This window comes from Oncorhynchus keta, chromosome 19 (genome assembly GCF_023373465.1).
Source record: "Oncorhynchus keta strain PuntledgeMale-10-30-2019 chromosome 19, Oket_V2, whole genome shotgun sequence".
Lineage (NCBI taxonomy): Eukaryota > Metazoa > Chordata > Actinopteri > Salmoniformes > Salmonidae > Oncorhynchus > Oncorhynchus keta.
The window spans coordinates 47,510,925-47,523,309 of NC_068439.1; the positions used below are offsets into that span (position 1 = coordinate 47,510,925).

The window sequence follows — 12,385 nt, forward strand, 5'->3', positions numbered from 1 at the left end:
AAGCAACTGCTGAAAGCTCCCCGGGCTGTTGACAGATATTTATGAAACGAGAAAGAAATAGAAAAGAAACGACAACGATTGTTTGTTTTTACAATGGGGGATGATAAGACACAGGTGGCCATAAATAAACATCTTTACTGAGTCCTCAGGCGAACCCTATCTACCATACACACACACACACACACACACACACACACACACACACACACACACACACACACACACACACACACACACACACACACACACACACACACACACACACACACACACACACACACAAACAAAGGCCAATCCCTGAGGTGATCATAACACAGACATAGATCAGCACTAACATACAGTAGCCATGTCTAACTTTTAGACACAGTCAAGTAAAAAAAAAAAAATAACATGCTCTCGAATCTCAGCCAAAACATGTCCAAGCCTGTCAGACCATAGATACACTGAGTGTACAAAGCATTAAGGGCACCAGCTCTTTCCATGACATAGACTGACCAGGTGAATTCAGGTGAAAGCAATGATAACTTATTGATGTCACTTGTTAAATCCACTTCAATCAGTGTAGATTAAGGGGAGGAGACAGGTTAAAGAAGGTATTTTAACCCTTGAGACATTGGAGACATGGATTGTGTATGTGTGCCATCGGAAGCATTGGAGTCAACATGGGCCAGCATCCCTGTGGAACACTTTCAACAACTTGTGGAGTCCATGCCTGACAAATTGAGGTGGTTCTGAGAGCAAAAGGGGGGCTTGCAACTCAATATTAGGAAGGTGGTCTTAATGTTTTGTACACTCAGTGTACACTGTACATGTGTGTCGTGTGTGTCATTGATATAACATTTTCAGTGACAGTGATCACGCAAAATAACTGCTACGGAGCCTTCATGAGTGAAAGGTCTTTGCAAAGACAGGTCTGAATGGTAGAGGGATAGGGAGGTAGCCTATATAGGAGAACAGGGCAAACTGAATGGATCAGTTGAGGCTATTAGGCCCAGTCCCAGTTGGTTGACTGTGATCCTCCCATAGGTACCTTACCTCTTTATCTGCAGCCCATGATTGAGGTACACAGGGGTTAAACTATCAGTACAGAGAGCCATTGTGCTCAACTTCAGCTTTCTATAGCGTTTGTCTCTTTCAGTCATGTTTCAAATGGGAATCAGGGCTATAAATGTCGTGGAGACATAATCTGACCAATGGTAGAGTGACTAGAGTGCTTTCAACCAATTAGTAGAGCAAAAGGTATATGATCAAATAAAAAAAGGGATGTTTTAGAGAGAACTGAAAATAAAATAAATGTGCTGATTTCGCAATAATATGCAATAGTCATCATAACAATATATTAAACTATCTAAGATGAACAACCAGCCCTTCTATAGCATCTCTAACTCTCTCTCCCTCCCCACCTCCCTCCCTCTCTCTGTGTGGTGAAGGATACGGTGCTGCCTGAGTATGGTGAGATGTCGTTCATGTCGCTCATGTCTCCACACTCTGACTTGATGAGGGACAGGGAGAGCCCCTCTGCAGTGCTCCCAGGGTTGGTCGGAGAGAAAGACCGGTGGTGGTGCCCCACATGATGCCCTGATGACATTTTGGTCCGCAGGCTGGTGGTCTCCCTGGACAGGTCCATGGAGTCTGGGGAGGAACGGTCCTTCCCTGGGTAACCGCCGGAGGGTGGGCCCAGGGGGCTCTGGAAGGGGTAACCCATGAGAGGAAGGGGAAAGGGGTGGCGGAAAGAAGGGGGGCTGAAGCCCATGGAGGTAGAGAGGGAGGAGGGGTGCAGGGAGGGGTGGTGATGGCCCCCGTGGGTGCCCACGGCTGAGGATTGGTGATGGTGCTCCGTCTGCGTCTTCCTCACCACCAGGGGCAGCGCCTCAGTCTGGTCGTTGGCGCCGGGCACAGGTATGCTGCCGAACGAATCCAGGGGATTGGGAATGACAACGTCGCCAAAGCATTGCAGGCGCTGGTTGGCTGTGTGGAAGTTGGGGCCCTTGACGTTGACACCAAACCTCTCTGGGGGCATGGGGAGGGGAGGGAAGACTTGGGGTGGTGTGGGGCGAGGGGGCTTGGCAAACACCTTGACCACTGTGTCCACCACCTGGTTCATTGCCGAGTTGAGCTCCTGTTTCAATGTCTCAGCCAGCAGCTTGCCCTCTGCATGGTGCATGGAGCAGGAGGGGCCCTGACCAGGACCTTTCCCCCAAACCAGCCCCTCTCTCCTGAGCTTGTCCCCCTCAGCCAGCAGGGCCTGCTCCTGGAGCAACGCCCTTGCTCGGTCCAGGAAGTGTCCCGGATCCAGGTCTGATATCTCATTGTCGGAACGGTCTGTCCGGTCATCTCCTCCAGTATCAGACCTCCCAGCGCTGTCCTCAGACATGTTGCCTAGGTCATGGGCCAGGTCATGCTCCGAATCGTCGGTGGAGTCATAGATCTGGAAAAACTTCTCCTGCAGCTGGCGCAGCTGCTTCTGCATGTCCTCCAGCTGCAGCTTCAGTTGTCTGCGCTCCTCATGCTTCTGCTCTTTACGCTGGCACACCAGCTGGGTGAAGCTCTGCTGCTGCTGCTGGGGCAGGCGCTGTTTCCTTTTGTTCTCCCGGCTGCACACCTCTCCCCTGGGGCTGGGCGGCTGTGGGGGGCAGTTCATCTCCATTTCTCTGTCCCTGTCACCGTCCATCTCTCGCTCTCTCTCCCGTCCACATTGTTCCAGTTCGTGGTCCCGCTCTCCAAGGTGGCGTGTGGGCACCACCACCCCGGGGGAGTGGCTCATGCCCCGGATGATGTTCTCCACTCGGGCACGCTTGGCCCGGAGGTGCTCGTCGTTGAGGCGCTCTAGGTCAAAGGCGCCCAGAGCCGGGGGATGGCCAAAAGGGGAAAGGCACTCCTGGGGGCTGTCCTGGGACGAATTACTGCAGGCGTCCTCCTGGGGGGCTTCGGAACCCCCACTGGAGAGGCCCGACCTGGGGAACCCCCCATCCTCTCTATCTCGACTCTCCCCTCTCTCTCCTCTTCCGTTCTTGGCCATGTTGCTCTTGAGGAGCTGAGAGATGATAGTGGCACCGGGGAAGGCGTCTTCATACGAGTTGGCTCTCTTCAGGAGCTTCCGGAGCACGTTGGACTTGGACTCGCTGTTGGTTGCTGTGACGACCCCAGCGTGGCCGTGCGGCTGCACCATGGAGCAGTCCATGGAGTCTGCATCGGAGCCATGGTGGTGGGAGTTGAGAGAGTTCATAGCACCGAAGATTGCTGCTTTGGCATGGGCGATGTCGGCGCTTGTTGTGGCTGCTGCTGCTGCGTTGGCAGCGTTGCTGCCCACAGTCCTCTTCACCCCGATGTCCACTCGTCTTCTCTTGGTCTGTCTGCTCAGGAAGGAGTCGCTGTCATGGTCCGGCATCACGGTCTGCTGCTATTGGGCCATATCCCACAAAGCCACTCCTCTAGCCCCACTGCTGAATGACACCTGTAGAATGAAAACATAAAGGAAACATGGTCATAACACTGTCATGGCCGATATATTTACACCTGTTGTGACATAGATTGTGTTATTTTATGGCTGGTTATGACAACAACATAAGAGTGTCAAAAGCCATATTTATTCTAATGTGTTTACTCCTGTCAAGACGTTTTCCTTTGTTTGAAAAATGTATTTCTTAAGTCCTTTGTTTGTTGTTATGAATTCTTCACAGGCACGTTTTTTTTCTCATTATATTTCAAATAAAATACAATACACTTCATGACACCGCATGAAGAATTATGACCATCTTGTGTCACTTTACTCGGACTAAGAAAATACACTTTGTGGCACTGTCAAGAAGTATTATGAACATCATAATCATATGAACCAGATAGGCCTATCGTGTACATGCCCCTTGTGTCAAGTCATCAGACAAAAATAGGGTGTCTTGTCCTGCTTCTGAAACCGTGGTATAGGGTGCCATTTCACACGCACCCTACATTTTCTCTGTCTGTCCCCTGTTCCACACTGCCTGCCTGCGCAACACTGAACCAGTTCCCACGCAACACAAAGCTTCATAAAATGATGATAATTACTTAAGCACTTTTCCTCATTTCCATGTTTGTGCGGCTTCAAGCCGGTACAGAAAACCATTAAGTCAAAAGACTAAAGAGAAAGGCTGAGATTGGATTAAGAATACCACAAAGACACAGTAAACTCAGTGGAACTCCTTTCTGACTTAATTACAATCTCTTCTCCAAAAGTCATCTGTAGGTCATTTACATTTTAGGTTACATTTTAGTCATTTAGATTAGAAGTTGCCCATACCCAAAGCAATTCATTACGTGCATGTAGGGTTCTTCAATTTGATTTCAATCACATTTTGACCACACCCCTTTTGATTTATACAAAACTTTCTATACATATTTGCCGATGGTAGAAAGTTACTTTTGGACTTGAATGTCAAAAATATTTGGAGATAGAGGTGCTCAAAGTTGAACCATTTTGCACATCCAATCCTATGATGAGAAATCCATTCCTTCATCACTTGAAAATATAAACAGTTGAATTTTATGCAATTCTTTATAAATGTTACAAACATGGTTGTTTTGTTTTGTAATTTCTTGAAAAATAAAGTTTTAATACAAAATATGTACATTTTGTTGAACGTTTAAAGTCAATTATCGAGAAATGCATGGAGTCAAGATTATTTTCCATTTTCCCATGTTGTAGATAATACATGATTTTACATCATCTTTGGTGTTAGTGTTGTCCCTGCAATCGTTTGAGACACAGAATACTCTTGAGTTCAGGGTGGGTATAATTTCAGTCATAGAAATAGAATTCATAGAATGGACATATACAGTGAATAATTTAGTCAGCCACCAATTGTGAATGTTCTCCCACTTAAAAAGACGAGAGAGGCCTATAATTTGCATCATAGGTACACTTCAACTATGACAGACAAAAAGAGAAAAAAAATCCAGAAAATCACATTGTAGGATTTTTAATGAATTTATTTGCAAATTATGGTGGAAAATAAGTATTTGGTCAATAACAAAAGTTTCTCAATACTTTGTTATATACCCTTTGTTGGCAATGACAGAGGTCAAAGGTTTTCTGTAAGTCTCCACAAGGTTTTCACACACTGTTGTTGGGATTTTGGCCCATTCCTCCATGCAGATCTCCTCTAGAGCAGTGATGTTTTGGGGCTGTTGCTGGGCAACACAGACTTTCAACTCCCTCCAAAGATTTTCTATGGGGTTGAGGTCTGGAGACTGGCTAGGCCACTCCAGGACCTTGAAATGCTTCTTACGAAGCCACTCCTTCATTGCCCGGGCGGTGTGTTTGGGATCATTGACATGCTGAAAGACCCAGCCACGTTTCATCTTCAATGCCCTTGCTGATGGAAGGAGGTTTTCACTCAAAATCTCACGATACATGGCCCCATTCATTCTTTCCTTTACAAGGATCAGTCGTCCTGGTCCCTTTGCAGAAAAACAGCGACAAAGCATGATGTTTCCAACCCCATGCTTCACAGTAGGTATGGTGTTCTTTGGATGCAAATCAGCATTCTTTGTCTTCCAAACACGACGAGTTCAGTTTTTACCAAATAGTTATATTTTGGCTTCATCTGACCATATGACATTCTCCCAATCTTCTTCTGGATCATCCAAATGCTCTCTAGCAAACTTCAGACGGGCCTGGACATGTACTGGCTTAAGCAGGGGGACACGTCTTGCACTGCAGGATTTGAGTCCCTGGCGGCGTAGTGTGTTACTGATGGTAGGCTTTGTTACTTTGGTCCCAGCTCTCTGCAGGTCATTCACTAGGTCCTCCCGTGTGGCTCTGGGATTTTTGCTCACCATTCTTGTGATCATTTTGACTCCACGGGGTGAGATCTTGCGTGGAGCCCCAGATCGAGGGAGATTATCAGTGGTCTTGTATGTCTTCCATTTCCTAATATTTGCTCCCACAGTTGATTTCTTCAAATCAAGCTGTTTACCTATTGCAGATTCAGTCTTCCCAGTCTGGTGCAGGTCTACAATTTTTTTTCTGGTGTCCTTTGACAGCTCTTTGGTCTTGGCCATAGTGGAGTTTGGAGTGTGACTGTTTTGAGGTTGTGGACAGGTGTCTTTTATACTGATAACAAGTTCAAACAGGTGCCATTAATACAGGTAATGAGTGGAGGACAGAGGAGCCTCTTAAAGAAGAAGTTACAGGTTTGTGAGAGCCAGAAATCTTGCTTGTTTGTAGGTGACCAAATACTTATTTTCCACCATAATTTGCAAATAAATTCATAAAAAATCCTACTATGTAAATTTCTGGATTTTTTTCCCTCATTTTGTCTGTCATAGTTGAAGTGTACCTATGATGAAAATTACAGGCCTCTCTCATCTTTTTAAGTGGGAGAACTTGCACAATTGGTAGCTGAATAAATACTTTTTTGCCCCACTGTATGTATATCCTTTTGGATCACTGGAATTTAGCTGGTACATCATTTACATTTAAATTTAATTGAAATTTGAACTTCCAGTTACAACCACAAAGATGGCCGCTGGTCCACCCAACATTGAATGTCAACTTAAATGGGGATGTCTATTTTATTATCTATATTTATATGATTTCAATAGGTTGTCCATGGAACATTGACAGTGTAATTTAAAATAACTGATATTCCCATTAAAGTCAACATTCTCTGATGTGTGGACCAACCATCTTTGTGCTACCAAATTTTGAAAGTTTAAGACATGCTGTCTCTCAACCTATGGTGGGCACAACACAAACACCTCAGATGATGTTTAACGTATACATTTTTTGATAATTGATGTTTAAAGTTTAAAAAACAAGAAATTATAAAATAGTTTGGCAACCCTGTTTGTAAGCTTTTAAATTATATAAAACTCAACCGTTTATCTTTTACAGTGATGAAGACATGGATGTCTCATGGTAGGGTTGTGCTCCGCTATCTCCTAAATGTTTTGGCATTCAGGTCCAAGAACTTACTTTCTGACCCCTTCTATACTGGGCAAATATGTATAGAAAGTTGTGTTCAAATCAAAAGGGAGTGGTCAAAAAGTGACTGAAATCAAATTGAATGACCAGAAAGTACAGGAAGTGTATTCATCCAAACCACATATCACACCCATTTAAAGTGTTATAATAACAAGTGCCTCAAACAATAAAACCTATTTGCAGATTGCTTCTTATATTTTACTGACTGAATGCGCACTGATTGAAGAAGCAACTTAGAACACTACGACAAATATTTTGTCACCATCCAGACGGAATCAGAACCCTTTGTAAGCATCGGCTGACGACTACGCATGTCATCATCAGAGGTGTAGGACTTTTATCCAGTATATTTACAGAATGAATTAACATTTGCTGGCAATAGAGAAAAAATTCTAACTTTTATGTAAAACATTTACATTTACATTTAAGTAATTTAGCAGACGCTCTTATCCAGAGCGACTTACTTTTGTTACATTATTTAATATTCCTTAATTCCTCCTTCCAAATCTCAACTATTGTCTATCTGTGCAGACAATACTGTGTAAGATAATAAGACTTCATCCTGGCGAGTCGTTTTACTCAAAGCCTGATCCTTTAAAGACCACTAAAGACCTGCTAAGCAGAACAGCGGTGAGATACTCTAATAGGAAATCTATATTAATAACATATATGTATAGGGTGAATAGGGTTTTCTACGCTTGACAATTGTGTGAGTTCTTACTGGAGAACCAAAGTAGAGTACATTCGTTTAAATCTGTCAAACACTATTTAGGATTTTAGTGCAATAATAAAACGGACAATGCAAATAGACTGTCAAAGACATTTTGAACTGCCAAAGTATAGATGTATATAGGTATATCTAAATGTTCATCAACAGCTCATATTGTTACTGAGTGTTTTGACTCATTTGTCAAGACATATTTTGAGGGAGAATGTAATTTTTTTAAACAAATGTTTAGATCTCTGCTCAAACCACTCAGAGCCGGATATAAAAATGGGGCCAGTGTAAAAGTATTTATAATCTGAGCCCATTCCGTCTATAAAGTAACTTAGTTGAACTGGGAGTAAAAATCACCTATAGGATATATGTCAACGTAATTGATGCCATAAGTAACCATGCATAACAAGCATTATTTTCTCTTCTAATAAACACAAACTCACATTCTCTCACCCCCCTCTCTCGCTCTCACACACACACACACACACACACACACACACACACACACACACACACACACACACACACACACACACACACACACACACACACACACACACAATTTTAGATGGAAACTGTTTGAGATAGGCTTATTACTGTATTATTAAGCAATACAAGAGCAACATGCGGTAAGATGTACACTATTTAGCACATTATTGGTGTAACTAAATGAAGAAGAAACAAGGTTGGGGAAGCTTGACAGATTTGTTTTATCTCATTACAGAAACAAAGTCTGGCAAAACAAAATTAAATATATTACACAGACTAAACAAATGACGGTCTATTATTAAAATTATTAAAAGCATGTCTGTGTCTAGTTATGACAAATGGCTCTGGCTCAACTCTTTCCATCCATCCATCTATCCATCTCCAGAAGTTCAAACGAGGGTGAAATATCTCCAAGAAAACTTTGACTTGGGTGCCACAAGAGCTTAACAATGGGCCAGGTCATTGTCGCTCGAAAATAAAGCCGCTAGCATCTGTCGTTTCCGATGGCACATGTGCCACCCCCATTGCCCATGCGCAGTCTATTGGAATACCTTTCAACAATTTCAAGAAAATATGAGCGCAATTGAACAATCTCTCCCCCCTCGCTCATTTTGAGTTTGAGTTTGAGTTATTCTTTTTTTTTTTACAGTGCACATTAACCTCTTAAGACTCGGGCTGAATACTGCCCCCTTTGGAGGAAGTGCGTGCCCAAAGTAAAAAGATTGTATTTTTTTTAATTGCTAATATATGCATATAATAATTATTATTGAATAGAAAACACTCTAAAGTTTCTAAAACCGTTTAAATTTAATCAATGTTTCAGTAAATGTCCCGGGTTTAGCATGCCGGCTAATTTTCAACCACAGTGCCTGGGCAGGTTATTAAAAATAATTACAATAATAATACAGACAATCAATGAGCAGTGAGCACACGCAGGGCAACATTGGATAAGCAAGACGTAGCATGCAGACAGACCAACATAGCACAAAAAGCAACAAGACAAAATCCATAAAAGCAACAAAGTGTTTCCACACCTCACAAGCTACAGACAACAGACAACATGGAAAGTGGCAATAGACAACTAGGGATTATGTTCACAAGTCTGATTGGCCTTTAGCCATGTCTTCATGATTTTTTTTTGTGAAAGTGTGATAGGTGGTGCAGTTGTGTGTGTTCCCGGGATCTTTACAGCCCTGAGAGAGAGAGAGAGAGAGAGAGAGAGAGAGAGAGAGAGAGAGAGAGAACGGGGCACCATAAAGGTTAAAAAAAAGTTCATAACCCTTTGGATTTGTAACATGGCAAAGTAACTATTCAAGCAAGTCTGACTTTTTTTAACCTTTATTTAACTAGGAAAGTCAGTTAAGAACAAATTCTTATTTACAATTATGACCGACCTCGGCAAACCCAGACGACGCTGGGCCAATTGGGCGCTACCCTATGGGACTCCCAATCATGTCAATTACATTTCTATTCCACGTTGTTTCAACATCATTTAATTGAAATGACGTGGAAACAACATTGAATCAACCAGTATGTGCCCAGAGGGATAGGCCGCAGATGTAGTCAGATTTGACTTCTCTTAGAAGTTTGGGAGAACTTAGGCAGCAGAGCAGAAGGTTAGGAGAATTAGGTTAAGGTCAGGAAAAGGGTTAGGGTTAGCTAAAATTGAAAATAATGATAATAACATTTGACAAAAGCTGTTTCCTTCTAGCCATGACCAGGTTGTGTGTGTCTGTGCCAAATATCCCTGTTGTCTCCATAATGTGCACTTTGGACGCTTTTTCCCTCATCAACATTTGCTCGTTCTTGGCACTATCACCACAATAATTATTCCAGGGAAACAGTTAAACCACTACTAGACTGAAACATTCAAAGAGTAGATCCCATTTATCTGATATGATATATATCAGATATTAATAGTGATAAAACCAAGCTTGTTAAAATCGAAACGACTCACAAGCGTAATACACTGAACGAATAAGACTACACACAACAAAGACCATATACGAGACTTGAAGGTGTAGCCCACACATATTCAAAGATAACGGACTTCAGCCTTTGATCAAATCAAACCAAGTCAGACAGCCTTGAAAGTCTTTAGCCTATATGCTAAAATAAATCATTTATTAACAAATAACACATTTTAAAAGACAGTAACTTACTTTTGAAAGTGAGAAATGATCTGTAATAATAAAGTATTCTGCACATCATAACAATGAAGCAACTTAGTCACATTTTAGGTTAAAGAAAACAATTCAGCCTAATAATATCGTCAAAGACAGCTAATGTTGTCTTTCATTAGAATAAATTCTGCTGTTTATCTTTTGATTTGTTTTTGTTTTTCTGCCCACCAAACGCACTCGACGCAAAAGAACAAGAGGGAGGTATCTGAGGACAAGGTTACTTACCCACAGATGAAGGGAAAGGCCTTTTTTTTACTGCTGAAAAAAAGAATACGGACTATGGAAGCTTCGCCGCGAAACGTTCAATATTATAATTTCTCAGGGAAGGAAGAGTATGAGTAAAGTGAGTGATGAGCGCGACCGTAGGACATAAAAATAGACATACAAGAGCTATTTTGCTCCGCTCTCTGTCATCTTCTCTCGAGGGGTGAACGACTGGTGATGATGTCGTAGCAGCTTGACCGAGGCGCACGCGATGCAGAGCTTCGACGCTCGAGCTCTCCTCCACCAACAAGATTCACTTTAAGACACAGCTGAAGGAAACAGGAAGACGGCGCGTCATACGCTTGGTGATGTAACGGATCGCACCTACCAATAAGAACCGTCCGTCGTATACGGAGGAGTACAATGCACTGAACTTGACCGAGGAACGGGACTTCAACAGACCAAAAAAGTATCTTATTTTTTTTTACAAATAAATTATTTAATATGTAAGAAACCCTCATTGAGAAGTAGCTTATGACATTACAATACTGTTAATAGGCCTAATGATTGCATGAACATTCATTTTATGGACATGTTATTGTGGATATATGATAATAGCAGTTTTTTTAAGGCACAACATTTATATTTTAAATGTCCTGAATACGTGTTTATGTAATTTAAAAACTCATGTTAAACGGTGTCCATTAAAAACACACATTCCTCACAAATTGTACGCAACATTGTTTCATTTATTTTTTTATTTCCAAGTTTGCCTTTCGATAAGAGATTAATTGTCGTGTCTCGGTTAGGCCGATTGAGTTGTGTTTAGTGCAACACTATCCTTGTAACAACGATAAGATTAACTTTGTGAGTCTCCTGAGTCCAGGGGCTGAACGTAACTGCCCGCAGGGGCTCAGAAAGGCATGGTGTCGGTATATCACTATCCTGGTTTGATTTACCAACCACAGACGAACACGCTAAGGTTTGAATACACTATATCATGGAAATGTTATTATATTATTGCCTGATAACACTGGCCAGAGTCATTTCAAATACGAGTTTATGTTACATTTTATTTCATTCACAGTTATTTCTGTCACGGAGTGAGACAAAATTCCATCCCTCTGTTTCACTGCATATTAGGCTAATACTATATTTACTACTGAGAAAACATCAATGTGTGTCTTTTAGTATAGCCTATGCATTTAAGTGGGCAATTTAGATGATAAATTATAGGCTACGTAATCCTCACATTTTATGTTTTATATTTGTCATTTGACATTTAGGCAATTATAGTTACGGTGTTCAGTTTGCAAGAGGTTTGCTTCGGAAAGTTTTCATTTTGTTCTTTGCAATTCTTGGCCTTACTTTTTACCCTCTGTATATTTTAATTGAAGACACCTGTAACAAATAAACAGCACCTAATCAACTGAATAGGCATATTATCCACTTCAACATATTTGTGATTTATAGACTAGTGAATTTCAGTGTACAATTCTCACGCATGTTTGTAGTAGATTGCTAAAATGTAAATGTAATATCTGAACCCGTCTTCTGTAAAATAATCTAATGTCTTTAGCCCTAGTTCCATATGTGTTCATAGTAAGTATAACTAGAGGCTAAATGTTCCCCATAAATTAAAATATAGGTTATATATTTCAATCCAAATGTGTGAATAGCATTATTTGTTATTTTGATATATGATTTCTAATGGTTTATTAAGTCGTGTGTTGAAACATTTTTCAACAGGCTCCTCTTTATGCCGAATAATTTTTCAGAGCGTCCATGACTTTCAATCTGCAATATTGATTTATAATGGACACGATA

At 41.7% G+C, this 12,385-nt stretch overlaps 1 protein-coding gene across 1 annotated transcript in view; it reads right to left on the reverse strand.

The window, feature by feature from the left end:
* LOC118398384 (prospero homeobox protein 1-like) overlaps positions 1 to 10,855 on the reverse strand; it is a 47,450-nt gene extending 36,595 nt beyond the window's left edge. The window contains exons 1-2 of the mRNA XM_035793660.2: positions 10,580 to 10,855; positions 1,436 to 3,454 (exon numbers count right to left, since the gene is read on the reverse strand). Coding sequence (XP_035649553.1) covers positions 1,436 to 3,388 — 1,953 coding nt within the window. The 5' untranslated portion in view covers positions 3,389 to 3,454; positions 10,580 to 10,855. The remainder of the gene's footprint in view (positions 1 to 1,435; positions 3,455 to 10,579) is intronic.
* Positions 10,856 to 12,385: the final 1,530 nt, after the last annotated feature.